Raw genomic sequence first — 26,756 nt, 5'->3', positions numbered from 1 at the left:
TGCAGTGTAGTGAGACACATGTTGTCCTGTGTTACAGACTTGGGTGTTGCGTGCTGTGTGTTACATTGTGTGTGCAGTTTGGTGTGTTGTGTGTGCTGTGTTATGTGTTGTGTGTGTCATGTGTTATATGCTGTGTGTTATGTGTTGTGTGCTGTGTGTTATGTGTTATATGCTGTACTGTGTGTTATGTGTTGTATGCTGTGCTGTGTGCAGTGTTGTTGGTGCAGTGTGCAGTTTGCTCTGTGCTGTGAGTTGTGTGTGCAGTGTGTTGTGTGCAGTGTGCAGTGTGTGCTGTTGCTCCTCTCTGTCAGGGTCTCAGGATGCAGGAGTTTGCGGATCAATCAGGAGAGACTAGCGCTGTGACGTCACCAGCGCCGCTATGAGAGAGCACGGGGCATCATTCCCCATCCATTAGCAGGCTAGCTGGCTAACTGTAGCTAACGTCAGCTATGGTCCATCACCATAATCCCATTTCGAAAATAAACAATTCACTGGAATGACCTGACTTCAGTAAGAGGGGGCATGGCGACTGCCTGGATTTTACTCACTCACTGGTATCGCAATTCTGCAGCGAAGCGAGGTAAGAAGTCAGGGAGGTTTGCTAGCCAGCGGTTATATTTAGTAAATATGCTAGTTAGCTTGTTTACAGGACTAACCGAGCCGCCGCATTGAACGCCGTCACCCAGATAGATTAGCTCCACGGCGGCTAATCCTCTCAAACGACCGGTTAACGTCGGTTTATGACCAGTGACTGACGCTGCGCTGCTCGTAGTTGTGTTCTGGCTCAGAGTCAAACAAACCAGGCGATGCTAGCTTGCTATCTTTTCGTGACAATCTAGGAGTGGTTAGCGTCTTATGTGAACCTTGGAGACGTGAGGTGTAACTAACCTCTGCAGCTGTGTACATGGTGCTCTACACAAGGATGTGTAATCAGTATAAAAGTTACTGTTCCTCTTTCCACCCTCTGCACGCCCATTAGCATGCAGTGTACAGTGATTTGTCAGGGAGAAACAAACGGAACTGAATTTTAAAATCTGTTCCATGTTTTCAGTGGGGTGCTTGCGTCACTGATGCCAGGTGCAGGCTGTAGCTGAGAGCTCTCAGGATGAGTGGGGCTGGAGAGCACACAGACATCCTGTCAGTGGCAGACGTGGTCAGAGACAGATGGAAAGTGGTAAGAAAGAGAAATCACCGAATAATGTCCCAATCAAGAGGATATTTTCCTCCACAGTCATACAGTGGGTTGATGAAAACTCTCTTCTTTCTCAGGCGAGGAAGATAGGCGGAGGCGGGTTTGGGGAGATCTATGAGGTTTTGGATCAGTTGAGCCAGGCCACTGTCGCCTTAAAGGTGGAGTCTGCTCAACAACCCAAACAGGTGCTGAAGATGGAGGTGGCAGTGCTGAAGAAGCTTCAGGGTGAGTGATGTCATCCCCTTGTCAGTGACTGAAAACTCCCACAAAATGACTGACTAACACTTTTCCCCCCGAAGAATTTGTGCAGGCAAGGTGGGTTATGTGATCTGATACTGCTGTGTTGATGTTTTTCTTAAAAAAGTCATTATTAAAGTTGTTCCCGGACCATCATAGCAACTGAATAGTCATTATTATGAGATGTCATAGTTTTGCAACTTGTGTTGCCTGACAGTCATAGTTAATGTTGTTCAAGGATTATCATTTCAACTTACAAAACATCGCCAAAAATAACAGCTACTGCAAGCGATCACGGTTGAATGGGCTACATACTGTCATTCAGGAGACGGGGACCGAGACCCATTTGGAACGCATCATTGTACTGTTCACTTATTAGTTTACATGTTTCTAGTTTTACGTCCCTCTTTAGTTAAGTTTGCTTAACTTCTTTGGTTAAGTTCAGGCAATAGAAATACTTGGTTACATATAGTTTTGGGTTTAGATATATTCTTTCACAATGTTCAACACGTATAAAGAATAACTTCTCATGTGCATACCTGTCTTTTTCCCTGAGTGGATCCCTTTTTCCCATGACTTTACAAAGACGTGATTGGTCAGTTTCAGTAATGGTTTTGGAGCTACATTATTAATGATGTTCCAGGAACAACTCAAACACAGAGATGTCAGATTGTGCCAAGTGGTAACCCCCCCCCCCAAAAAAAATAATTTTGTCAATTTAGTACGTATGGTAGATGGTCGGTTTCCATGAAGGTTAATGTTTCATCAAATAAAAACAATTGAACTGTTATGATAAAAGTAGCAGTTGTTTGGTCTACACCTCAAAACACATTCACACTCAGTTAATACAAGATGTGTTTAAGATCCTTAAAATTTATTGTGCTAACTAATCCTAGAGCATTCCAGTAATCCATTCTACTACCAATGAATTGTCATATGTAAACACACATTTTTACCTAATATTTGTAATTGTGGAGCAGGCATACATTTTGACCAAAGAGTCTACCCGTTGATATACATAAATATTCTTCGTTAACAGGTAAAGACCACGTGTGTCGCTTCGTAGGATGTGGCAGGAATGATCGATTCAACTATGTGGTGATGGAGCTCCAGGTAGGGTTTTCACCCATCAGTACTCGTCAAGTATGTTGTTTTCTGCTGAAACCGAATCACTCTGCATCATAAATATAACACGCAACACTCATTTACTGTCATAAGGGGAGGAATTTGGCAGATTTGCGCAGGACCATGACCCGAGCCACCTTCTCCGTCTCCACAACTTTGAGACTTGGCAAGCAGATTTTAGAGGCCATAGAAAGCATTCACTCTGTAGGCTTCCTGCACCGTGACATTAAACCTGTAAGTTGACCTGAAACCCTCTCATGATTTATGAATTTATTGTCATTGTATGCATGCTAATTTAGCAATAGTTACATTTGCATAGAACAATATACTGTTTAACTTGTCTGTGTTTATCTATATTGTTAAAACTAGTCCAACTTTGCGATGGGACGACTAGCCAGTACCTGCAGATGCTGCTATATGCTTGATTTTGGCTTGGCCCGTCAGTTTACCAACTCCAGTCAGGAAGTCCGTCCAGTAAGTACTCTAAGTCAGCTTCCTATAAGCATTGTTTGTTTTTTTTGTTTTTTAATCAGATATCCTAGAAGTTACTTAACCTCTGAGAAGCTGTTTTACAACACAGTCTGTCAACTGTTATAGGTCTGGTCCAGCAAAAAATGTCCCTACAAAATGGATCCAAAAGAATTTAAAATGAGATACTGTATCATATAAATGCAGATGTACCATTTTGGGTTGCACAGGTGTTTTAATCAGCAAATATTAATGATAGTGTATCTAAAGTTAAAGGCACACGAATGTACACTTTTCACATCAAATTACAAATTCATTTACGTGACCCTAACAACTTTCACGTGACTTCTGTCTGGCCTTAGTGGCTCTCATGTGATATCAGTGATAATCCCAAAAAGAATTAGATGCCTGAATAGTATCCATAGATACCTCAAAATGAGGTAAGATGGGGGTAATGGACAAACATTGTGTTATTTGTGTTTCAATTTGCTCATCTTTGCAGTTGTTTTCCATTTTACCAAATCTGAATTCTCTTTCAGCCTCGTCCTGTGGCAGGTTTCAGAGGAACTGTGCGATATGCTTCAATCAATGCTCATAAAAATAAGGTGAGCATGGACCGACAGTATCTCTTTTTGTTGACATATTTGTTTTAATGTTGAAACAACTCATTCTTGTGTATCTTCATCTTTAGGAAATGGGCCGTCACGACGACCTGTGGTCCCTCTTCTACATGTTAGTTGAATTCATGGTTGGTCAGCTGCCCTGGAGGAAAATTAAAGATAAAGTATGTGCCTCTTTGTTTTAGTCAGTAAAAAAATGTATTCATGGTATTTGTATCCATTAATCCATTTATCTTCTCCCTGTTTTAAGGAACAAGTTGGAAATTTAAAAGAGACATATGACCATCGACTCATGCTCAAGCACCTTCCCTCTGAGTTTAGTACCTTCCTGGATCATATCCTGACTTTGGACTACTTCACTAAGCCTGACTATGAGGTTAGCCATATCTTGTTTGGCATTTTCTGCATGCACTGTTTGTTCCTCTCCAGCTACCAAACGCTGACGGCTGTGTTTTCTCTGACAGCTCCTGATGTCAGTATTTGAGAATGCTATGAAGAGCCACAACGTGCTGGAGAATGACCCGTACGACTGGGAGAAATGTGATTCCGTGGATATGCTGACCATCACTGCCGCAACAACCACTGCTCAGCAGCTCACTCGCCTCACACCAGCATACTTGGGGTATTTACAGTCAAAGAAGGCTCTGTCACTTTTTACACACAGCCATTTATTCCATTACTTGCAGCTGGCTCATTATTGCAGTTTCCTTTGTGCTATTCAGACTTCCTTCACACTTTGTTGGACATGAGTGTAAATGTATAGCTGCTGCTTTTTTTAGACTAGAAATCTGCACAGTCAGAGATCCCTGAGAAATGGCTGCTCTAAATTGTGCTGTGGAAATGAGCTGCAGGGTGACCTTCCCTCTCCTCCACAGCATGGCCAATGCTTCAGTGCTGCCAGGCGAGCTGCAGAGGGAGAACACTGAAGATGTCCTGCAAGGGGAGCGCCTCAGTGATGCTGACAACTGCCCGCCCATCCCCACACCGACCACCCCTGGTGCAGATGTATGGGAGGAGATGGACCGCAACCGAAATCATAAACAAGCCCAGCCGATGATCAGGAAGGTCGGGCATGTAAAAACGTTCTTACCCACTGCCGTGATCTTACTCTTATGTAACTGCTATTTGTCTTGTGCACTGAGATTTACATTTTTGCTCAACACTCTCCCCAAGACTGCATTAACTTTGCCCAGAGATAGGATAATTAATTCTGCCAACCTTCACAACTACATCTACCCCTCCTGGGCTTCAATAGAATTCTACTGCAAGCCCACCTACTGTCTCCCATTCCCTTACTGATACTTCAGTAAATAAAAAATGAGCACCCTTTTAACAGACATGGAGCATATTGCAGAAACTCTCAAACATAAGTGAAATTTGACCTAGTTGAGGGCAATATTTAGGATTTTTGTATAACGAAAGCATGTTTCTTAACTGCATTTAATAAAAAGGAATTTCCTAAGTTAGGAATCCTGATTTATGATGGCATCCTTTCTTCATAATAACTGCCAGAAATTGCAGCACTACTGTTGTCAGGTCTGTATGGCAGTGACAATGAAGATGGGTAACAGCAATAACAAAGAAATATTATGATTGAAATGATACTCAAACTGTAAGTGTTGGATTTATAGTTAGGATTTCTTTAGGTAAGATGCGATGTCTGAGATAGGAAAAGACAGTGAAGAGTTTAGGAATTGCTTCTTTAAATTATATGTAATTAAATAGGTTTTTTTGTAAAAATAATCCTACCTTTGAAACTTAAAGTTGAAGTAGACAATTCTAGAGAGAGATTTTTGATTATAGAGTTTCATTCCCAGGCTGTCAAATACTGACAAGTTTGGTTGACCAGCGTCCCAGTATCAATAATCATCACTATCTTTCTTAGAATTGTCTTTAGATCTGAATTAAGACAAGCAGTGAGGACATTTTTATGTAATTGTAAGAAGTATTGCGATAGCGTTCTGTGCATAAAAAATGCATTATTTCAGGTTCGGGCCTCTTTGTTGCTCATTCTCCCCAGGTGGTGAGTGAGGATGAAAACAGTCAGAACCAGGGGAACCAGAGCCCCAACACCGGTTCCATGCAGAGCTCTCCTCGACGGGTGCGATCAGAGACCATGTTCTTGGAACGGGCTGCACCGCTGCTCCGCAGGATGAGACACAGTCAAAGCTTGGCATTTGAAAAGAGGCTTGCACCCGAACCCAAGCCCACCATCGAACGCTTCCTTGAGGCCTAGTTAGTACCCTCTCAAATTACAAAATATCCGCTGGTTACAGCTTGCAGTATGTTTATTTATGGCAATTAGACAAACTCACCATAACTTGTGAAATATGTTTTTTCAGCTTAGGCAAACAGCGTCCTGTCCTCTCTCAAGTCGGGGAGAAATCTGTTCCTGAGAGGGGACATGGGCAGCACACGCCTTTCTGCAACGAGGAACACTCGGGCACGGCAACACCAGATCAAGAAGAAGGTGCAGCCAGCAGTGGCTTTGTGGCCGTCAACCTCAGTCCTGTGCCCCAAGAGGGAGACTCTCAGGAGTGGGTGATGCTGGAGCTTGAGCAAGGCAGCGGCTCTGGAGCCACCAAGCCTGCAGGTGAAGCTCTGCATGAGGACAAACATGGAATGCAACCACCCGCTGAGACTGAAAACCAGTCCTCTGAGCCACAGGATGGCCAGTCCACAGCGGTGCCGAGCAGTCCTGTCCTGTCGCAGATGTCCATGCCTGGGACGTGGTTACTAGGCCACAGGAGGCTGCCTGGGATGCTCGGACAAATGCCCTCAGTCATGATGGGAAGACCCCAGATGGACCAGGTAGAAGTGATCAAGCATTTTGATGTGCATGAAGTGAAAGCAGCATTGTGAAGTTTGGTGTTGAGAAAACAAGCACAATTCATCGGTAAATCCAGTTATAATCATCAATATAGGAACCTCACATTCACAGTGTTATGCTTTTACAAAGACACATTTGAACACATTCCTATAAAACAATGACATTAACAAATGGATATAGGCGTTAGTACAACAGTATACAACATTCATATTGCACTTCGGGTATGGTAGATAATGCCACGTTCACATCATATCCTGTAAACCATAATTACGAGAGTAGAGTAGTAATTCAAAGTCAGAGATATATATTTTTGCGGACACAGATGATGTCGCCCACAAGATAAAAAGACTCACAGAAGTCAGAGGAGTGGCTGTAAATACACCAACACTGGCAGCTACATCAAAATAAAATCAATTATTTACACCAATACAATTGTTTCAGCTTATTTTCTACGGGCATCGTTTGTATCTGGGTTCTCTTAGTTAAGAACTGTTATAAAACCACAAAATAGGCTAATATAGGCTGTTAATCTGGTATCATTGCATGGTTCCTATTAGGGCTAACCACCTTTGAATAATGGATGAACGCTCAGTCTGAATAATGCCTGATCAGCTGTGCTCCCGATTATGCCAACATTTTGTGAAAGCAGCATAAACACAGTGATCTCAGGCTTGATCTCCTGCCATCCATAGAAAATGATTATGATTCATCGACCTTATCTCCATCAGCAGAACATGCTCTTGAAAATTGATCCACGTTGTCCTGAAGTTTTTGATTGTTTGTTGTTTTTGATTGTCTTCATACCCTTTAACAATCATCAAACTCTTCTCAGTCCTCTAGCTGTGCTCCACAGTCCCCGATACAGGAGAAGAGTGATGCAATACCCCTAGAGGCACCATCAGGTGAATCTGATAAAGTCCCAGAGGAAATCTTAAAGGATGGAGGGAAATTGGAGTTGGCTCCAGTGCCAAGCCCAGCCAAAGGCCCCACTTCTCATCTGACAAACGACAGAGACCCAGAGAGTGATTCCGGTCTGCCAGATCGCTCCTCAGAGCCGAACCAGCAGCCTCAAGCCGAAGCAGTGGGAGGCGCAATGGAGAGCACCGTCACCGTCTCCTCCTCTCCACCTCCAGCTCTGCCTAGGCAAAGAGACTCTCCCTCATCCCCAAGATTGAGTCGAATCCCAGTACGGGACCCCAGCGTCCTGGACTCTCCGGCTAAGGACCTCAACATGGAGCGGCGTAACCGCTGGAGCAGTCCGGTCCCCGGCTCCCCCACCCACTCACCTTCTCCATCTCTGTCCTGTGACAACCTGCCTTGTGCTTTGCCGAGGGACAGGCTCTCCTCAGAGCGAGGCTCCAGGTCCGACTGTGGAGGAGAAGACCCTCTCTCTCTGTCCTCCTCATCAGGTAGCAGAAGTAAGATCCCACGTCCAGTGAGCGGCAACTTTCTACCCGAGCAACTCACAAGCAAGTTTCTGCCTCGGCCACCTCCAGGGAAACCTCCTATCCGCCCATGTGTGGACAACAGGTATTAACTATGATCTGTGAAGACATTAAAAAGGATCCACATTGCTCATTTGTCTCCTTTTGTTGGATGGAATATATTTATAGTCATTAAGACTTCAGCCCTGGTTGATTTGGTGTGGTCAATTGTTGTATTAGTAATTACAGTGTAATACTACAGCAAACAATCGAGCAGTAAGGAAATATGACAGATTAACAACTTTTGTGTCTTTTTCAGTGCAGCCAAACAAATTTATGTTGTTTAAAAAATGTTAGACAATAATTGGCCTTTTATCCTGGTGCTTCAGACTATATAATTTAGCCGACTTTGACTGCTGCATTTGTTTATAAAACTGGTGTGTGATGATAAATTATACTGTTATGTTATTTTTTCTTATTGATCCTTGCTACACTCATCTCATCTCTGTGAGAAATACATTTCATTTCCTGTGAATGCTTCAGAGTAAAAGCCACCCTATGTTTCACTGATTTTATGTTTTTAATGCCAAGTACCAGCAGTAGGAGATTTACACTTTGCATTACGATTAACTCTACTTTTTGAATGGGTAACAAATTAAATCCAATGTGGGAATGGACTTCACTGACGACTTTAACTACAAGAGAGCTTATTACAGAATGTAGATTTGCTTGAAAATGCTGCCCTAACCCATAAATAATATAAAAAAAGATCATGTAAATCGCAAGTTTTGTAATGTTGTACAGGAAGAATCATCGAACAGAAGGAATCACAATCATAGTGTCTTTTGTTCTTTTCTCCAGGCGGCGGAGGCTAAGAGTGCGAGCCAGCAGCACTAGTGACGCAGACTTCCTGGCCAGTCTGACTCAGCTGATGCAGGACCGCAGCGGGATGCTCTTCAGCCCTCCTCCTCGGCCTCGCAGCTCCTCTTCCTCCCTTCAACGCTCGCTAAGCTCCTCCCCCTCCCGCCAGGAGCTCCGCGAGGGCGGTGCACTGCAGGGACGCAGCCGTTCTCCATCTAGCTTCTCCGGCTCCCCTACCACTAGGCACGCTCAATCACAGGACAGGCCTGGTGGGCAGGGTCTGTGGGGCCACGGCTCCGGGGGAAGAGGTCTAATCCACGAGGGGAAGGGCTCCGGCAAAGTGAATCGATGACTGTATTTGACACAAGTGACTGATATGGATGGTGCAACTGTAGCGAGAGGCTGTCTCACATCCATGATGGAGTCCATGATAGCATGTGTAAATACGGTATTTACTCAAGGGAATGTACTGTATGTAATGTAAAATGTATGATAAATTGTATTTATTTATTTATTCATTTGTTGGATGTGTCTCTCAAAATACTTGACGATGTGGCTTGATACCTGCAGCTGAAAGAAAAAGGTTGAGAAAACCTTATGATTGCCAACTCCTTACCTCTCATTTCACTCTTCTCTTAACTCTCCATATAGGCCTAATATGAGACCAAAAAGATAATGTTTAATACATGAGGGATGTAAAAATGATGCTAATTGTAGATATGTACCATTAAGAAAAATGGTATACACTAATAGAAACCATTTATTCACATTAAGAACACTAATAGTAAACACCACGCGCAGTATACCAACATCAGCATTCATGTACAGAACCAGGGCATGCTGCCCCTTATTGACCTCACTCCTGTAAAACAGCTAGATTAATTATTCTGTGTAACAATGAATTGCTCATTTGGCATATCAGTGTAGTAGTGTGCTTTTACTTTGCTAGAAACTATTTGTCAATCAAAAAGCCTCAGCATTTTAGAATGTACATGTAAGCACACTCATTCTTAAGTATTGTAAAAGTGCATGAGTATCAACGCAAATGTTTTTTTTTATAATTATTCATTTGTACAATCTGCTAAGTCATCTGTATTTTTATTGAACTGCTTTTGATCCAAATGCATCATAATGTAGACCAGCAACGATGTGCATATTTATTTCATACACCATGTAGAAGGCAAAGGAAGAAAACTGATATAAATGGAACCTTTTCATCATCTCACGTTGTTGAATTTCATTCTTTTGAAATAAGTAAATTCAATAAATGCCAGATCTCAAAAAGGTTATGCCATAGCCACACATGCTGTAGTTTTTATGTTGACCAAAGGGTCAGTTCACCGAAATCTCACTGGTGGTATCTAGCTAATTTGATGGTTTTAATAACAAATCATAATAATAATACATTTTATTTGATGGCGCCTTTCAAGGCACCCATGGTCACCTTTTGCACTTAGTTGCCCAAGTTTTAAAGGATAATTTCACCCAAAACATCAGAATTCAGTCCTCATCTTCTCACCCCCATGCTGATGGAGTGCAAAATATTTCTGAAAATTGGGAAATTGACGTGACAACATTCTCTGAAATAATGGAAGTAGATGGAGACTTTCTCGAATACAAAAAGAAAAATCAACCAGAAAAAAACATAAAATGGCATCAAACAGCTCATCTGGAGTCTCTGGAGGCCAAGAGATCTTAAATTGATTTTAAAAGACAATATTTACACCCTTGATGCGCAGTCAAGCTCGTACATCCACTTAAGTCATTTTAGCATAGCAGCTTAAGTGAAGATTTGGGCTTTTAAAATCAATCAATCAATATCCTTTATTTAACCAGGTAAAAAACTCATTGAGATTAAAAACCTTTTTTCCAAGAGTGACCTGGCCAAGACGGCAGCACAAAAGCATAACGGTTACACCAAACACACAAGACACAAATAAAAAGGGTGTAAATCACATCTTTTCAATTCAATTTGGGATCTTGGGGCTTCCAGAAACTCAGAAAATGCCAGGGGAGCATTTTTGAAGCTATTTTATGTCAGTTGTTATTTTATATTTTAAAACAACTCCCATCTGTTTCAGTTGTTTTTCATGCCGTTTTACTATGAAGCTACAAAAATGCTTTCTGATTTACCGTCAGTTCAACGGTTAAAAATATAATGACAGATTTTCATTGTTGGGTGAACTTTTCCTTTAAAACGATTTGAGAACTAAATACATTTGCAGCAGTGTCTCGGTTACTCTGAATTATATATTATAAGCGCTAGTCTCTACAGAAGAAACAGTCTCAAGCTTAGCATCGCTGTCAAGTGATCAGACAAACGGCTAAAAGACAAAGTAGACAGTTAAATCTCAACTCAACATGCTCAAATTGATGAAGTAGTGGATTTTTTTCTGCTTCAGTTAAACTCCAGTCGCGACGATTTAGACTGCCATGTCCCCTGGGAACAGTTGGTTGTCAAATTCTGTCCAAGCAGCTGTTTTTCTAAGACAGACGTCCCTGTAAGCACAAGAGAGACTGCTGACGGGCTGGCGATGGAACGGGGGGGGTGAAGTGAAGCCTGCTCTCTCTGTGGACTAATGTGTGGCCAGATGTTTAACAGCGGTAAGTGACAGCATGTTAATAAACATGTGGACATGGACAAAGACGGTCCTTTGGGCTTCCTGAAATGTCAAACAGGTTTATCCGTGTTTGCAATGAAGAAGTGGCTGTCTTAGATGTAAGCGGTCTAGTATAGCTGATACATATTGGTAATGAACCTTGACAGCTTCACAGGAAACCACAACAAGAGGCCAGATGTTGACACAATAACAAGCAACTTCAGGACCATTCAGTTTGGTGGGAAATGTAGGGTACATAGGTCATAGACCACCAGTCATGGAGTTGAAGATACAAACCAGAGGGTGTAGTTCTTCACTTAAGAGTGGAGTGGCACTTCATCTTGGTCAGGGTGGAGTCAATTCTGTGCAGGTGTCCCAACTCCAGCGGAGACAGAAAAGCCCCAGACCTGAATATTTCCACCACCACGTTTCACGGTAGGTTTGAAACACCTCCTTCCCATTCTTCTCCTACCATACGCCCTTCTGTTACTTACATAATACTTAAACTTGGATTCATCAGTAAATAGGCCTGTTTTTCTCCAGTCATCCACTATGAAGCGCTGGTATTTCATAGCCCACAACAAGCATTTTGCCATGTTTCCATCCTGAGAAGTGGTTAAGAAGCTGTCTTAACAATCATCTGAGAACATTACAAGACAGCCTTCTTTTGGCACTATTTTTGCTGTTTGGAGATTTGCATCCTTCATTTAGCAAGTTCTGTATCTGTGATGAAAATTATTTTCTATATCTCAGGGATCTAAGCTTTACATATTGATCTTCTGATGGTGTGGTCACGCTCCTGATAAAACTGATTCAGTTTGTGATAATCCAATTTTTAGCCATACATGTACTGCCCCATTAGAAACCGCGATCGCCCTGATATGACACTGAAAAAAGCCCTCTTTGCTTACGAATAACTATTTGACTCCTGACACTCTTTTACTTTGTGAATCCTCAAATTTTATGATTATTTCCAGAATTATGTAGTCTCACAAAATGACCAGTTGTCATGAACCTAAAGGACTTCTTGGTTATGTTGCATTACAGATGTGTCTTTCAAAGTTAATTCGTTTCCAGAGGGAGGAGTGAGTTTTCAATGTCAAGCAACTCCTTAAATAAGCTTTTAACTGTTAGGAATACTTTATGTAATCAAAACAATACTATTTTGGGACAAGCTATATGGCAAAAATAATAACTTAAACCATCTAAGCAGATAGCTGTACTTTAGTTTTTCTGATATTTAAACTTTAAATGTGCAATATGTAAGAATTTGCTACCTGTTGAATTCATACTCAGAACAAATAGGGCCTAGCCTGTTCTAGTAACTGGTAAACTCTGCCAACGGTAGCTGCCCTTAGCTAGTTAGCTCAGTTAGCTGTAAAGCTAGCAATCTGGACTGGGAGCTCAGGGCACTGAGGAAGCGTTAGTGTTTAAATCGCTAATGAAGGTGCTTTGGAGGGGTCGGGGCTAGCTGGATAGCATGCTAAACATTCTTTGCAACACAAAGTCGTCATAACAGCAAAACTGTTATTGCTTTCCATTCTGTTAGCATTTTGTATTACACATTCAGTCCATTTTTGGATTAAAAAATAACAAGTTTGTCAAGTCTACAGCTGCTTGGTAGGTTCCCTATTTTGTTTTGTCCGACTTTTTTAACATCACGTGTCGAAGAGTAGAATGGAGAAACGGTTTGAGAATTCATAGTAGTAAAAGTTTATTTGAAGTACATTGTCAATTGACATACATGTTTATTGTTGTCAAGAGCTATAAAAGTTATACTGATGTCGGCATACAGTAGTTCACAACCAACCAAGACGTTAAAATCACAATTGAAAGTGTGCGTAACATTTCGACTGCATGATATAAATGGTTGGACCCGTGAAGCGAGCAGCCAGCAGTACATCCGTGGTGGTGACACCCAATTTAAAAAGTGAATCACGACCTGCAGGTTCAGAAGAGAGGTGCAGACTGTCTGGGGTCATCAGGTAACACACTGATGGAGTCCTCTGCTTTTCCACACAGCAGACAGAGCATTGTGTACTCCTGGACAACACAAAACAGAATTATTATACAGAACTAAATGACTACAGTGTCCACAATTAACCAGTTAGATTCGTGTTAGATAACAAGTTTGGCCCTATTAAAAAGCTTGTCCTCAGATATACATCTACTTAGTTGAGGTCATAAAAAAAAGAATTCTTACCTGGTATTCATCAACTACGGAGAATGTGTATTCGTGCCTGGCGATGACATGGTCACAATTTTTACAAACATCTGGAAAGACAAATGGAGTTAGTTATTATTTTTTTCTGAATAAGTCTGGTAATTCTCTGTTCTTCACAGGAAACCTTGTAGGAGTATTAACAAATAAGATACCAGGAACTGTAGCCTGGTGGTACAGCTGCATTTCTTTCCCTGCAATATTTGACAGTCTGTCAAATCTTCATGCTGAGCTCTATCTTAATGGAAATTCAGCAGCATCATGAAATTATAAAGTTAAATGGTTTTAATAAATGTAATCAAGCTAAGAATTAAAATTGAAACTAAGCTGAGGTTTCAAGAAGGGTTTAAATTCCCCATCAAATTTCTTTTTGGACCTGTCAAATTCATTGGCCTGTCTGAAATGCTGCAAAAACAGATTATTTTTTTATTTTGTTATGTTATTAAGCAATAATTTGCAACAATAACATTTGATGAGGTTCTGTACCATGGATTGGCTGAGATAGCAGCCTTTCTGATTTTATGCTGATTAATTAATTGTGTTTTTGCTGCCACTAGATGACAGGTGTCCACGAATGAGGAAAGCAGTGTCTCTGGAGGTTGTATTTCACTAAGGGGCCCTGACCACGCCTGAGAAATTGGTAAACTTTCATTCAGATTGCAGATAAAACGCAAAAGTTTTACCCTGATGCAACATCCTCTCCCATCCCACAACCCTATCGGATTGGATCTGAATCTTGACACTTAGATTTTATTTTTACTGTTCCAGATATTATTTATCAGCCTTGGTTTTTTAATAATCTGTACTGGTATCGGCCCTAAAAAAAAGCCATATCTGCCACACCCTGACACAAACTACTTGATTTGTCGAACTGGTTGGTAAAAACATGTCAGTTCACTGGCATCTGAAAACAACTGGGAGGGGAAGTAGAGAGACTGACGGTCATATGTGACGATCTCCTCTCCATCCTCATCCTCTGTGGCTTTATTGCTGATCAGCACAAAGTCCCTCTGATGGCAGTTGGCACAGCCCAGGTAGTTCATCAGGTAGGAGCCGTTCTCCAGACAAGTGTTCCCCTGAGCAAGAAGAGACAGGAACACCCATTTAGACACCATCACGTTCAACACTTGTTTCCCTCAGTGACATCCTATAATGCGATCGTATGCTCGTTACACCGAAGCATCGAAGTTTGAGGCTGTTTGTTGAACCAAATATTAACGTTACTCACGGGTAATTGTAATGTTAGTAGCTAGCAGTTACTTTGCTGGAGTAACGTTAGTAAGTTAGCATTCGTGCGTCATAATAAGAAAGAGGGGGCCTTAAAGGTGCTTCAACTTACCCGGTCGGGATATTCTTTTTGCACACAGCCGTTACACATTTTAACTTTTAAAAACGTCAGGTGGCGTCAACTCGGCTAACAAACTGCTTACTGTTTTTTTTTTTTTTAGCAGATACTCCTCTTCCGCATAGAGCAGTGGTCCCTGTAGCTTGTTAGAGCTGTAACACACCATCATGACCGGACATCGTCACAAAATCCAACATCTCATGTTTTGGAGATCTACGAAAAAAATAAAGCCGCCGCCATATATCCGTTGGCGTCTCCAGCGTGCGATTGGATGACGTAGCTGTCACGTAAAGTACGTAGGCAAACATGGCGGTGGAGCAGCAGTAGTGTTGTTGCCATGTGAAATTACTCTGGTAATTACAATCCGTTAACGATTTAAACACAAGATATTTTGATCAGTATGATGTATTAGCCTAGTTTTATCAACTTTTCTTAACGGCTTGTGTGACATTGACCTCAGGGACCGTTTACCTGCAACTGTTTTAGTCCACCGTTAGTCAAACGTGTTAACTCTCAGTGGTCGCTGGCTAACTTAGTCTGACTTGATAACCACGTTTTGCTGCAGGTATACGTGTAGACTTAACGATTTGACAGTGTTACAGTGTTAATATGCCTAGCTCTACATATAGCGTGAATGCCACCAATAAACTATAATTTACGTATAGTTCTGTCGTCTTTATCCCCTGATGTCTCCTGAGACACTGCGGTTTGGATTTACCTATCCTGTATTTATGCAGAGTTAGTATTGGTATTAGTGCAAAGCTTTAGTATGTGTGCTGTTATTATATGTTCTTGTTTCAACTGTTCAGAAATGGCAGAGCTTCAAACCCCACATGAGAAGATGGCTCAAACCCCAGTGAAGAAAAACAACAACAATAAGAACAACAACCACAACAAATCGAAATCCTCCCAGAAGGTCAAAAATGTCTACTGTGATTTGTGTCGCAGGTCATATTTGAAACATGTAAGTGGCTCTTTTACAGCGACATTTGAAATTTGGGATGCAACAATAAGGATTTCTTTGAGCAAATACCCATAGTTGATAGTTACTTACCTCGTATGGCCAATACTACAGGATAATTGATAATTTTACATTTTTAAATTTAAGAAAAAAAAGAGTTCCTAAACTTTTGTTTAATCACACCTTACTGTAAGAAAAGAGGAATGTCTAAGATGTACCAATTGTAGATGGTTGATTTGATATCCCACAGCTCTAATGAGTTTTGTAGACTTTTCTTCATTGTGTGGCTCTACACAGGTGCAGCAGTTAGATGTAATGAGCGCTTCAACAAAAAGTCAACAAATGCATTGCAGTACTGGCTCTTTTTATCATGTAAAATTTCATTACCTGTCGATAACAGTTAATGTACATTTTCCATAATTGGGCTGACAGTTGTTTGGTCAAATATATATTGTGCATCCCTAATTTAAATGAGTAGTGGTGCTGGGTAATATAGGATGCAGTTGTTACAAATTATCTCTAATCTTGACAATATGACTCTTTACTACAGGAGGCGCAAGAGCATATGCACGGCATGCTGCATCACAGAGAGCTGGAGACGGTGCTGGGCAAGTGAGTAATGTTTGTAAAAGATAAAAATACGTAGGATTGCAACTAACATTTATTTTCATAACCAATTAATCTGTTTATTATTATGGTCATGCTTCTTGTTTTAGTCTTTAAAATGTTAAAAATGGGAAGTCACCATTACCCTGCCCAACATTAATTTACAGTAACTCAGTAATCATCAAAATACTCTGGAATCACTTCAACCCCACATTTTGTCCAGAAATAAAAAATGTTTTCAAGCATCACAGATTGAACACACATCTTTTCTTAGTATGAAACAAACAATCAAAGAATCTGAAATAAGTCATCATAAATCATAAGTCCCTCCTGTACAAATAAATTATAGAATAAAATAGTGGTGACCACATTTCCCTGTTGATTACACACATCCGATTTATGACTTGTTTTTGTGGCAGATACAATGTGAAAGTCGCGCCTTCAGCCATGGTGAGAGGCTTAGGCAATTAAAAATAAAACAGAAAATAAATATAGGACTGTATTTCAGCAAGCGGGACAGCTTTTTCAAGCACAGTAATTCATATGTGGATGTTGACTATTATCTTGATTCCCGATTGTTATATTTTAAAAAGGAATACAAAAAAATCCCCCTTATCAATGTATTGTGAGTGTTTTTCATTACGATCTCCGATAAAATCTATTAACGCCCCATCCCTAGCCCAAAGTGACTTCTTCACATTGCTTCTCTTGTCTTACAAATAGGCCAAAACCCAAAGTTGTATTAATTGCTATCAAAATAACCAAAACCATTGATTGATTGCTTATCAAAATAGTATGCATTTAATTGTTTAATCAACTAATTGTTGCAGGTCTATTAGACCTGTTCTGTTATTCGTGAGAGATTAAAAAAAATTTTTTTCCTTTATTCGGTTTCACAACTTCACAATAATTACACGTTGATCCTTAGATATGTCGTTTCACGTTTCAGTTTTTGAACACAAAACAAAACAGACAGAACATGGGGGTTCTTGAGTTTGAGAAAATTACTTAGATATAAACAAGTTTTAGAGAGATGAATAAAAACCATTTTAAACAAACAAAGGGCGTTTTTCAAGGAAATATATTCCACGTTTAAAAAAAACAAGTTATTTCAAAGTGAAAGGTACATATGCATTTAAGACATTTCTGTCTGAGGCTTGGTTTCATCTGAGAAAGATGATTGGATGTTTTGTATAAAAGATGTCACGTATTCCTTAAAGCTCGATATCGAGTCACAATACTTTTATTGTGCCACCTGAAACGTGTTCAGGCATTTGTTTATTTCGGCAAAGCTCTTGCACGTTGCTTGTCATTGAAGATTTAACAACTCATAAGAAGGTCACCATTAAGATAAACATGTTTGTGTTCCTTATACTTAGATATAAAATAGTATTGTTTTGGCATTGTACTGAAACTCGGGTGTTGAATTGGCACTAGCCATACTTAGATAACACAATCGCAATCATCCTTAGCGTTGATCTTAAAATCGGTTCTTGAGCTTAAAGTGGGGATTCTGACATCTGCTGATATCTGACATATCTTTTGTTATGTTCCTCCACCAACAGGAATTTATTTCATGAATGTCAGGCGTGTAAGGAATCGTCCATGGGTTTAAAACAGTATGCTCAGCACATCTCCACCGCTCAACATAAAGCCAGGTTGAAGAGCTTGATGTCTAAAAATCTAAAGCCCCCCACACTGAAGAGGATCCTGGGCACTGAGGCCTTGGACCAAATCTTGGAGAGGAACAAGATATTGAAGTTTCAGGAGTAAGAGATTCACCATAGAATTAGTGCTTGCATTTTATTTGTTCATTGATTTAGTACGTTGCAATGTAATGTGCAATGGAGACCACATTAATTTCCAACTTGTGGGGAAAAAAAGTTTACCTTGACCTTGTTGTTTTGATGCACTGTCTATTTCCATTACAGGAGGAAAGAAATGAGAAAGAAAAAAAAGAAACTGAAGCAGTTAGCTGGTCAGAAGCAAGTAGAAATGCAACAGGGAGCCGCTGGAAGAAAAAAAGGGGGGCCCAAAGGAGTTACACTGCAAAAATCCAAACAAGTGAAATCAAGGCTACTGACACAGGTGCAGGAAACCCACCAGGAAGGAAGCAACAATGGTGTTGCTCAAAACAAAGAGAATAAAGTGTCCAGTCTACAAAGACCTCCTCACCAAAGAGAGCAAACACGGCAATTCAAACCAGACAGAACGGCTTATTTTTCCAGAGAGCCTGCAGGTCGAGATGGGCATCACCCTTGTGGGCATCACAATTGTGTCCAGGACCAGTTCACCCAGTCTACTCGCCAGATGAGGTATGATGGCAACTTTTCTGGCAACAGTCAGTGCAGCAAAGTCAGAACTGAGAATTCCCAAACGGACAGAAATATTAAAAGACAACACAATACTCAAGGAGGTGCCACTAACATGCCAGAACAAACAACACGGCCTGCATTTAGACAGCAACACCATTACAAGAACCAGTATTATAGTGCAGCAGACTTCACCAGTGATCAGCTCCCTCAGAATGGAGCCATCATATTTCATCCCGACCAGAAAGAGAGTACAGGACCTTCTCAGGCGGAACAAGAAGCTTCAGCTCAACCTGCTTCGTCAAATAAACCTGCTAACGCAGCTCCAATACGGGACGTTGACGTCAGCGAGATGCTAAGGCAAATCAGAAGAGCGCTGGGTGTGAGGGAGCCGTGTAGAGCCGATCGTGAGGCCCGGAGGCAGAACACTGAGGCAGCTGTCCGGTCGGCAGATCCAGCTGAAGCTACGAAGGAGCAGCCAGCAGGTGTCTTCCACAAAAACTCCCCCATCCCCTCTGCTGGCACTACATCTGCGCAGTCCTCACTGGTCAGCTCCCCTGCTCCTGCATCACATTCTGGTGTTCACCCTTCCAGTTATGCTCCAGCTAATTCAAAACAGACAGTCAGAATGACACAAGGAACAAATCAGTATTGTGAGGAGAGCTCAGTGGTTGTGAGTGCCTCAAATGGACCATCAAATAGCAGAGAGAGAGAATCAAGGGAGGCCCTGGACAGCCAGACTTCACTCACCCGATGTTTAAGAACAACTGCATCCTCTGAGTCCAACCAGAACACCACCCACAAGGTTCGAATTGCCCATGAAACAGGCAAAATTCCAAAACCAAACTTGAATAAGTTGCTCAGCTCATCGGGGGCAAAGAGTAAGTTGAGCTGGAGGGAGGTCCATGAGGAGATGAGGAGGAAGAAGCAGGAGAGGATCAAAGGCATTCCCAGGTAAGTCTCTACTTTCATGCATCCCTTTACCCTTTGTTTTCCTAGCAGAAATCATCATTTCATCTGATTCATTTGTGCGGTAACAGGTTTGGAATCAAACTGGCGAACCCTTCATCTGACCAAGAAATCTCAACACAAGTGGAAGACTTTCCTCTGTCGGAAGGTTTCCACTGGGAGTCACTCCCAGGCAGTGCTTCAGGTGCACACCTGACTCAACTACCTCCTCCTGCAGCCCAGGACACTACAGCTCATGAACCTCACACAGCAGCACCGTCAGATTCTCATATACAGGAGGCTGTGGAGCAGCTTGGTGCAGCACAGGAAGGTCGCAACAGTCAGACGTTCAAAGTAGTCTCTGTGAAGATGGAAACGCACTTGGATGAGGATGGAGATTTGGGAGACCACAGTAGTGCCAAAAAGAGAAAAAGCAAAGTGGTGACAGTGAGTAGTGTCCAGTATTATTAAGTATTAGACATAGCTGAAGCAACTAACATGATGATGCTTTTATGATTGGAATTTAATTCTCCTTTATTCTTACAGCATGGTGGCGTTCCTAATAACGAGCCGGGGGGAAAAAAGAAGAAAACTAAGTCAAAGAAGGGTAATCCAGATATTTTGGCTTTTGATTTTGTAACTTCTGCAATCTCTGACCAAAGTGTCAGTGGTCATACTGCATTGTGGGTAATGTAGACGTCAGGTTTTGACGAGGGAAAACTATATCTCAGATTCAGCTGCATTGATTTCAGTTCCCAACTGTTAAATCCAACAGTGTTAAAGTAGTACAATGATAGATGTCCGCAGCACTCTTTTAAGCATTTTCATTTTAAAATGTATGTCTTAGCTGACCAACAGTGTTTGACAGCCACTTGGAATAGAACACCGACAAGTCAACCTCTCTGTCGTGTTTGTGAAAATTTCCAAATATCATCCAGTAAATCTCAGTTTGTATTTTATCCTACCTTTTAGACCACAACCAAATGGACCAGCTGTTGGCTGTGTCTCTGAGGGAGGAGGAGCTGAGCCACTCGTTACAGGATCTGGACAGGTCTCTGATCCAGGCCCGCAACGCCCTGCAAGCTGCCTACACGGAAGTCCAAAGACTCCTGCTATTGAGACAGCAGGTACCACCATGGATGAAAATATCGCAAATCTTTTCACGTTTTGCTCAGGGGTCTTTTCACAAGATTACATTCAATTGTTCTTCCTGCTCTTTCAGTGTACTGCTGAGGTCAACAGTCTCAGAGCCAGGCGCATTGAGATCCTGCAGGGGATGCAAGGTACAGTAGATTAACTGTTTGCGTTAAATGTCTTCACACTCAACAAATAGTTCACTTTTTTCTCACTCAATTTCTTCCAGAATTAACTGTAGCAGAGAGAGCCACCAATTCATCAGCTGGGACCGCTGCCGACATGCAACCAAGGCTCTCTCCCCTTCCTTCCTTCAGTGCCTTCCCTTCCTCCTCCAGTCAGCATTCATCCTCCACAAACCCAGCATCCTCGATCAGCCAACCTCATCCAGCCCCTCTTGCCCTGCCAACCATACCAGTAAAGCAAGAACGACAGACAGTATCCTGTAACCCTGATACACCTCAGGTACCTGTGAACCAGCCTGTGACCCTGTTTCCACATGATTTGCTCCCCTCACTGCTGCTAACATCATCACACTTAGCTGCACCCACAACTCCTGTTACCTCTCTGAAACAACTCAAAACAATATCCTCTTTATCTGCGAGTCCCTCTCCTGACTCATCTGTCAGGCAGCAGGAGCAAGTGACCAGGGAGAGGTGGAAAGACTCTGTAACGAATGTGAGGTTAGCGAGAGACAAAGCTGACAGTGATTCTGAGGAAGAGATGGGAGGAAATCTTGGGCCCACAACAGAGAAACCCACCCTTGTTCCTGTAAGCGAAGCTCAGAATGATAGCGCAGGCAATGAGAGCGATGACTCTGTCGAGATGATGGAGCCCTCCAACCTGGAGATCATTGATATCGACGAATCGGACAATGAAGAGACTGTCTCAAGTGTTCCCGTTCAACAGGAGCCTCCTCAGAAGTCTGTCAGTGTGGAGTTCAGCGCTGTGAGCACACAAACGTTTCAGCAAAATGAGGATGAGAGGTGAGGTCACTACATAACATTATGTTTGGTTTCTTTACTCTTTATGTGACTGTCTTTGTTCTCTCATGACCACTCAGAAAAGTTCAGCCCACTCTTGTGCCAGTCAAAGATGCCAGTGGTCCTCCAGGTAAATATTGTGTCTCCTGTTTGTCTAGAATTAAACGCTCACCGGATATGTTTGGATACAAAGATAAATAAAGCTCTAAAAATGTCATTTGAAACAAAATCGCTGCCTTTTTTCAGAGTCTTTTGAGGGGGCTGAGGAAGAGGAGCCATTCTTGGGAGCGTTTGAGAACCACACAGGCCCCGTCCACGGCCTCCAAGTTCATGAGGGCCTGTTGTACACATGTTCAGGGGACAACACAGCACGTGCCTACAGTCTGATGGTGAGTTGATCGCGATTCAAAAGTGACACACACTTCTGTAAAACTGTATCCTTCCTTAGACAATTAGCAAATATGATCAAACCAAACCAGTCTCTCTGAATGGAGCAGACTGTTTTTTACATAGCAACAAAGGCAATGGATCTGTATTAGTATATAATTTGCAAAATTATAAGATTTATATTGTGTCTCTGTCTATCCAGAGCAGGGAGTGCCAAGCAGTGTTCACTGGTCACACAAACAAAGTCAACTGTCTGCTGGTGTCTTCGCTCCCAAACCTGCCTGCACGTCTTTTCACCGGGTCGAGTGACCAGACGATCCGCTGTCACAGCATAAAGGTACATAAATTCTGTCTTGTGAAGTGAGATTTTACAGGGACAGGGAATCATTTAAGTCGTCGATGCCGCACATTTATTTTGCTGAACCCACACCTGCAGCTATCATGAATTTCTCCCATCAGCTGTTTTTATGTTTTATTAACTTGTTGAGTTACTGATGGATTTAAACCACATTGCTGTTTAATTTTGTGATTTGTTTGCCTGCTCTCTCCTTCAGTCTAAGAAGTGTCTGCAGCAGATGTCTCTGTCAGACAGAGTCTTGTGTTTGCATGTCGCATGGAACATTCTGTTCGCAGGACTCGCCAATGGGTCAGTGGCCAGCTATGATTTAAAGGTGAGTGAAATTATTTGAATACTCAAGATATCATGTCTGTGATTGGTCGGTATTTATTATGCCGTGACGTGAAAAACTCTTGTAAACTGTAACTTGAGCCAACTGTCATAACTGGGTTTACATTATTGTTTGTGTGCACTGTTTGACTTTTACTCATATAATATGTCAGAATTCTGCAGTAAAATATGTTAAAGCTACTCGACCTATGTTTTGTTTTTTATTAGTTGTATACTTACATTATCCTAAATATTTTCCGACATATCAAACCCAAAGAAATCCACAAAATAATGGTGCAGCTTGTTTGTCCACGGGATCTTTTGTGTTTACAAGCATTATTCAAAGTAGTGTTTATTTTCCCCAAACAGCCGATCAGCAATCAGACAATTGCAGCATCATTCGAAAACCTCGATAGAAAGTTTGAATGTACAAAAATGACATTTTGGTACAGTTCTAGTAGAAAAAACATTCTCCGTATTTATCATATCTCCTTCTATTTGTCTCTCATTAGACTCTGAGGCAGTTGGATATCTTGGAGTGCCATGGCCCAAGAGGTGTGAGCTGCCTGGGTACGGCACAGGAGGGCGCCCGGCGAGTGCTCCTGGTCGGCTCCTATGACAGCACCATCAGTGTACGAGACGCCAAGAGCGGCCTGCTGCTGCGCTCACTGGAGGGTCACACCAAAACTGTACTCTGTATGAAGGTGAGGAGATGAACCTGCTTCCACTTCAACTGTTAAAATGTAATAATGTTTTTTTTTCCAAATAAAAAGACAAAATAATTGTAGCTGTTACAAGGCTGTTAAGGAACGGTAAATCTGTGTGCATATCGGGGTCAAAATCCAAAATTTGACACTAAAAGGTGAATTGAAATGAACATTTTCTTAATCCTGTAAATAGTTTGTTTCCTTTAAATGCTCTAGCAAATTGCTGTATTTTTGGTTTTAAAAAGTCAAATTTATATCTTGTAGATGAAATGCAGATCATCAGCGATTTTCATCGCTTGTGTATTAGGTGTACTGTATCATTCTTCTTTTGTTGTTTTCAGGTGGTGAATGACCTGGTATTCAGCGGCTCCAGTGACACCTCTGTTCATGCCCACAACATCCATGTAAGTACATTTATCAATGAGTATTGATGGACAGGCAAGTGAAGTTGGTTTTCATACCTTTTAACATTACAAATAATTTAATCTGAACCTTTCTTGTGCTTTGAGCCTTCGGCACAGATGTTGTTACTGAGGTGACACAACAGTGCAACAGCTCAGATTATGAGAGTGTTGAGTGATTGTAGGTATTGAGTGACAATCTTAAAATTTTCAGATGTTAATTAATACAGAGTGTGTCTGGGTGTAGTTGGTTTTTCCATTTTGACTTCACACATTTTTGTCGTCCATCTTTTATCTGCAGACGGGTGAGTTGGTTCGTATCTACAAGGGTCACAGTCATGCTGTGACATCGATAGTCATCTTAGGGAAGGTGATGGTGACGGCCTGTCTGGATAAACTGGTCCGAGTGTATGAGCTTCAGGTACAGTACTGATGACTCAGTTTTACAAACATGTGTTGCTCCAAAACGGGACACTGGCTGCTGACACTGATTTCTGAGTGTGTTTCTTAGCTTCCTTAAAATTCAGAGAATGCAACGAACCTTGTTTCATTTAGTCATAGAATGGAGTTGGAGGAGGTTCGATTAATGAACCTATTAAGAGAAAGAGGCAAAAGTAGAGGCTGGGTTGCAGAGCGGCAGAGGTCTCCGAGGCCAATAAATACAGAGTGAAATCTGGACATTGATTTCTTTGCATATCACCAATGAGAGAAATTCATGATGGATGTCATTTAAACTTTGTCTTTGTTTCTGTTTTAGTCCCATGACCGCCTGCAGGTGTACGGGGGTCACAGTGACATGGTGATGTGTATGGCTGTACATAAGAGTGTGGTATGTGGATAAAAACTGACCCAGCCAAAAACTAAAATTGCATGACAGATTTAAATTTTGTAAACTGTCAAACTATATATCTGCATTGTCTGTCAGATCTACACAGGCTGTTATGACGGTAGTGTTCAAGCTGTGAAGCTCAACTTGATGAAGAACCACCGCTGCTGGGTAAGGACTCATTACACAGAGTGAAACTTAAACTTTTTTCAATATTTTAAGTCAGTTGATAAGGTTTTATTATCAAACATAAGAAACATTGTTCTTCTTATGATATTTAAGGATAATAAGATGTGATGTTTTTTGACTGTCGTGTGTCTTTGTCTGGTCTATAGTGGCAGAATTGCTCTCTGATCTTCGGCCTGGCGGATCATCTCTTGCAGCACCTCGTTAGAGATCACAGCAACCCGAATCTGGAGATGGTCAAATGTCGCTGGAGAGGCTGCAGTGCTTTGTTTGCCCAAAAGCAGTCAGTTAGGCAGGTAATGAACTGACGGCATCTTATTTTCTCTAAAAGCTTTGTTATAAAAAACAACCTTAGAGTGCCTTCACACTAACAAGAGTACAGCTGAACATTACCCCTCAGACCTTCTCAGTCTGGTTTTTTATTTTCCTGCAGGAGCTCCCCGAACACATGCAGAGCCACGTGGAGAAGGACAGTAAAGTGCAGCCTTGATGATGCTGGAGTTTCATCCATTACAACACACCACCTGACTTTTCAGTTACAATTTTCAGTTTTGTTTTCCATGAATGTTCCATTTTTCCTTTTTGTTCTGCTTTTTGTGGTGTTGACCACATCTCTTTGGGTTCACTGAGACCAGATGGGCAACTTGTTATTGATATCTGAAGCTGTTTCATGATAGGATTAGGCTAAGACTCTGACACTCAAGACACTCAGTCCTGCTGAAATTATCACTCATTAAGCTTTAAGAGTACAACGATTCACTACTGTTTTGATCTATTTGTCAACACGTTCTTTTCTTATCCCTGTTGACACATAACATGGCTTTAGACACCATTCATCTCAGAAATGCCATACTATATGTGAAGCTACTTCCTTGGAATGTTTCCACAACTGTTCACTGGCGTAAACACCTCAGAGTAGCTTTTACAGGCCAGCTTTTAAAGTGAACTGCCTTCTTAATCAATCTCGTTTAGATTTGTATTGCTGATTGGCTCTAAAGTAGAGGCGGAAGGTTTTAATGTTGGCTGAATCTGTTGAGCAGCAGCACACCAGAAATGGCACAGTGTCTGAGCCTGAACAAAATCATTCATTTATACATCAAATGTCAACAAGCATTTTGTGAAACTGACCTTCTGTCATTCCAAAAGAGTACTCCACTGTTTTAACATTTACTCAGATACAGACGTCTCTTTTTTGATTTGGATGTATTACAGATTTTTTAATTGAAAACTGACTTGGCTTGTTATTTTTCCTGATATCACAGTTTAGAGTAAATATATTCCCGAATTAATTTCTGACTCGGATTTTTGCCTCCCATCACACCTGAGAACTTTCAATTGAATTTCTCAGGTTGTAACTGGGAGATTTGATTATAAAAATATACCCTGCTTCAGTGAATGTAAAAAAAAAAGAAAAGAAAAGATTCTTTTTTTAACAGTTACATTTTGACATTCTTGGCAATGCTTTTCTCATGTTATCACTTTGTATAACAGATATTTGAAACTCATCTCTCTTTTTCTGTCTCCGTTGTCAGACCAAACTGTTCAGAAAATAACTTGCTGCCTTAATTTTTGTATGTTATACTGTACAGTGTGTATTTGATTGTTTAAATACCTACTGTATGTGTACAGCAATAAAAAGACAAAAAATATTTACATGTTCGTCTTGGCTAAATTTATAAACAATACGCCGGACACACTGTTTGTCTCTAAATGTG

General features: G+C 41.3%; 3 protein-coding genes across 4 annotated transcripts; 2 read left to right on the top strand and 1 right to left on the bottom strand.

The window, feature by feature from the left end:
* Positions 1 to 239: 239 nt before the first annotated feature.
* ttbk2b (tau tubulin kinase 2b) lies at positions 240 to 9,982 on the top strand. The gene is made up of 15 exons (XM_030405889.1): positions 240 to 580; positions 1,052 to 1,174; positions 1,270 to 1,417; positions 2,469 to 2,542; positions 2,648 to 2,788; positions 2,924 to 3,028; positions 3,562 to 3,627; positions 3,714 to 3,806; positions 3,893 to 4,018; positions 4,107 to 4,264; positions 4,518 to 4,707; positions 5,663 to 5,877; positions 5,985 to 6,453; positions 7,305 to 8,002; positions 8,758 to 9,982. The coding sequence occupies exons 2-15, from the start codon at positions 1,106 to 1,108 to the stop codon at positions 9,107 to 9,109; spliced, it is 2,904 nt and encodes a 967-aa protein (XP_030261749.1). The 5' UTR covers positions 240 to 580; positions 1,052 to 1,105; the 3' UTR covers positions 9,110 to 9,982.
* Positions 9,983 to 13,046: 3,064 nt separating this feature from the next.
* On the bottom strand, positions 13,047 to 15,207 carry churc1 (churchill domain containing 1). Of its 2 annotated transcripts, none has more exons than XM_030405300.1 (4): positions 14,918 to 15,207; positions 14,519 to 14,654; positions 13,561 to 13,631; positions 13,047 to 13,400 (listed from the first exon to the last, which is right to left on the bottom strand). In XM_030405300.1, the coding sequence occupies exons 1-4, from the start codon at positions 14,954 to 14,956 to the stop codon at positions 13,308 to 13,310; spliced, it is 339 nt and encodes a 112-aa protein (XP_030261160.1). In that variant the 5' UTR covers positions 14,957 to 15,207; the 3' UTR covers positions 13,047 to 13,307. The 2 variants fall into 2 exon arrangements, with proteins under 2 accessions (XP_030261160.1, XP_030261159.1); XM_030405299.1 differs by having other exon boundaries at positions 15,009 to 15,198.
* On the top strand, positions 15,176 to 26,694 carry znf106b (zinc finger protein 106b). Its single transcript, XM_030405296.1, has 21 exons — positions 15,176 to 15,276; positions 15,733 to 15,887; positions 16,435 to 16,496; positions 18,056 to 18,259; positions 18,422 to 19,756; positions 19,843 to 20,197; positions 20,297 to 20,357; positions 20,723 to 20,877; positions 20,973 to 21,033; positions 21,114 to 21,870; positions 21,948 to 21,997; positions 22,114 to 22,256; positions 22,457 to 22,591; positions 22,809 to 22,925; positions 23,434 to 23,625; positions 23,970 to 24,032; positions 24,331 to 24,450; positions 24,787 to 24,858; positions 24,955 to 25,026; positions 25,191 to 25,337; positions 25,475 to 26,694. The coding sequence occupies exons 2-21, from the start codon at positions 15,735 to 15,737 to the stop codon at positions 25,529 to 25,531; spliced, it is 4,311 nt and encodes a 1,436-aa protein (XP_030261156.1). The 5' UTR covers positions 15,176 to 15,276; positions 15,733 to 15,734; the 3' UTR covers positions 25,532 to 26,694.
* Positions 26,695 to 26,756: the final 62 nt, after the last annotated feature.

Source organism: Sparus aurata, chromosome 22 (genome assembly GCF_900880675.1).
Source record: "Sparus aurata chromosome 22, fSpaAur1.1, whole genome shotgun sequence".
NCBI lineage: Eukaryota > Metazoa > Chordata > Actinopteri > Spariformes > Sparidae > Sparus > Sparus aurata.
This window is presented reverse-complemented; position numbering and strand designations above follow the sequence as displayed.

Bases quoted from the DNA above. Each gene is read 5' to 3' on its own strand.
- ttbk2b (XM_030405889.1), top strand. From the start codon at position 1,106: ATGAGTGGGGCTGGAGAGCACACAGACATCCTGTCAGTGGCAGACGTG. The intron at 5,878-5,984 runs GTTAGTACCCTC...ATGTTTTTTCAG, and splicing joins GAACGCTTCCTTGAGGCCTA to CTTAGGCAAACAGCGTCCTG. The intron at 8,003-8,757 runs GTATTAACTATG...TCTTTTCTCCAG, and splicing joins CGCCCATGTGTGGACAACAG to GCGGCGGAGGCTAAGAGTGC.
- churc1 (XM_030405299.1), bottom strand. From the start codon at position 15,092: ATGATGGTGTGTTACAGCTCTAACAAGCTACAGGGACCACTGCTCTAT. The intron at 13,632-14,518 runs GTCAGTCTCTCT...TTGTCTTTCCAG, and splicing joins GGAGATCGTCACATATGACC to ATGTTTGTAAAAATTGTGAC. The intron at 13,401-13,560 runs GTAAGAATTCTT...TGTGTTGTCCAG, and splicing joins CCGTAGTTGATGAATACCAG to GAGTACACAATGCTCTGTCT.
- znf106b (XM_030405296.1), top strand. From the start codon at position 15,735: ATGGCAGAGCTTCAAACCCCACATGAGAAGATGGCTCAAACCCCAGTG. The intron at 23,626-23,969 runs GTGAGGAGATGA...TGTTGTTTTCAG, and splicing joins AAACTGTACTCTGTATGAAG to GTGGTGAATGACCTGGTATT. The intron at 24,859-24,954 runs GTATGTGGATAA...ATTGTCTGTCAG, and splicing joins TGGCTGTACATAAGAGTGTG to ATCTACACAGGCTGTTATGA.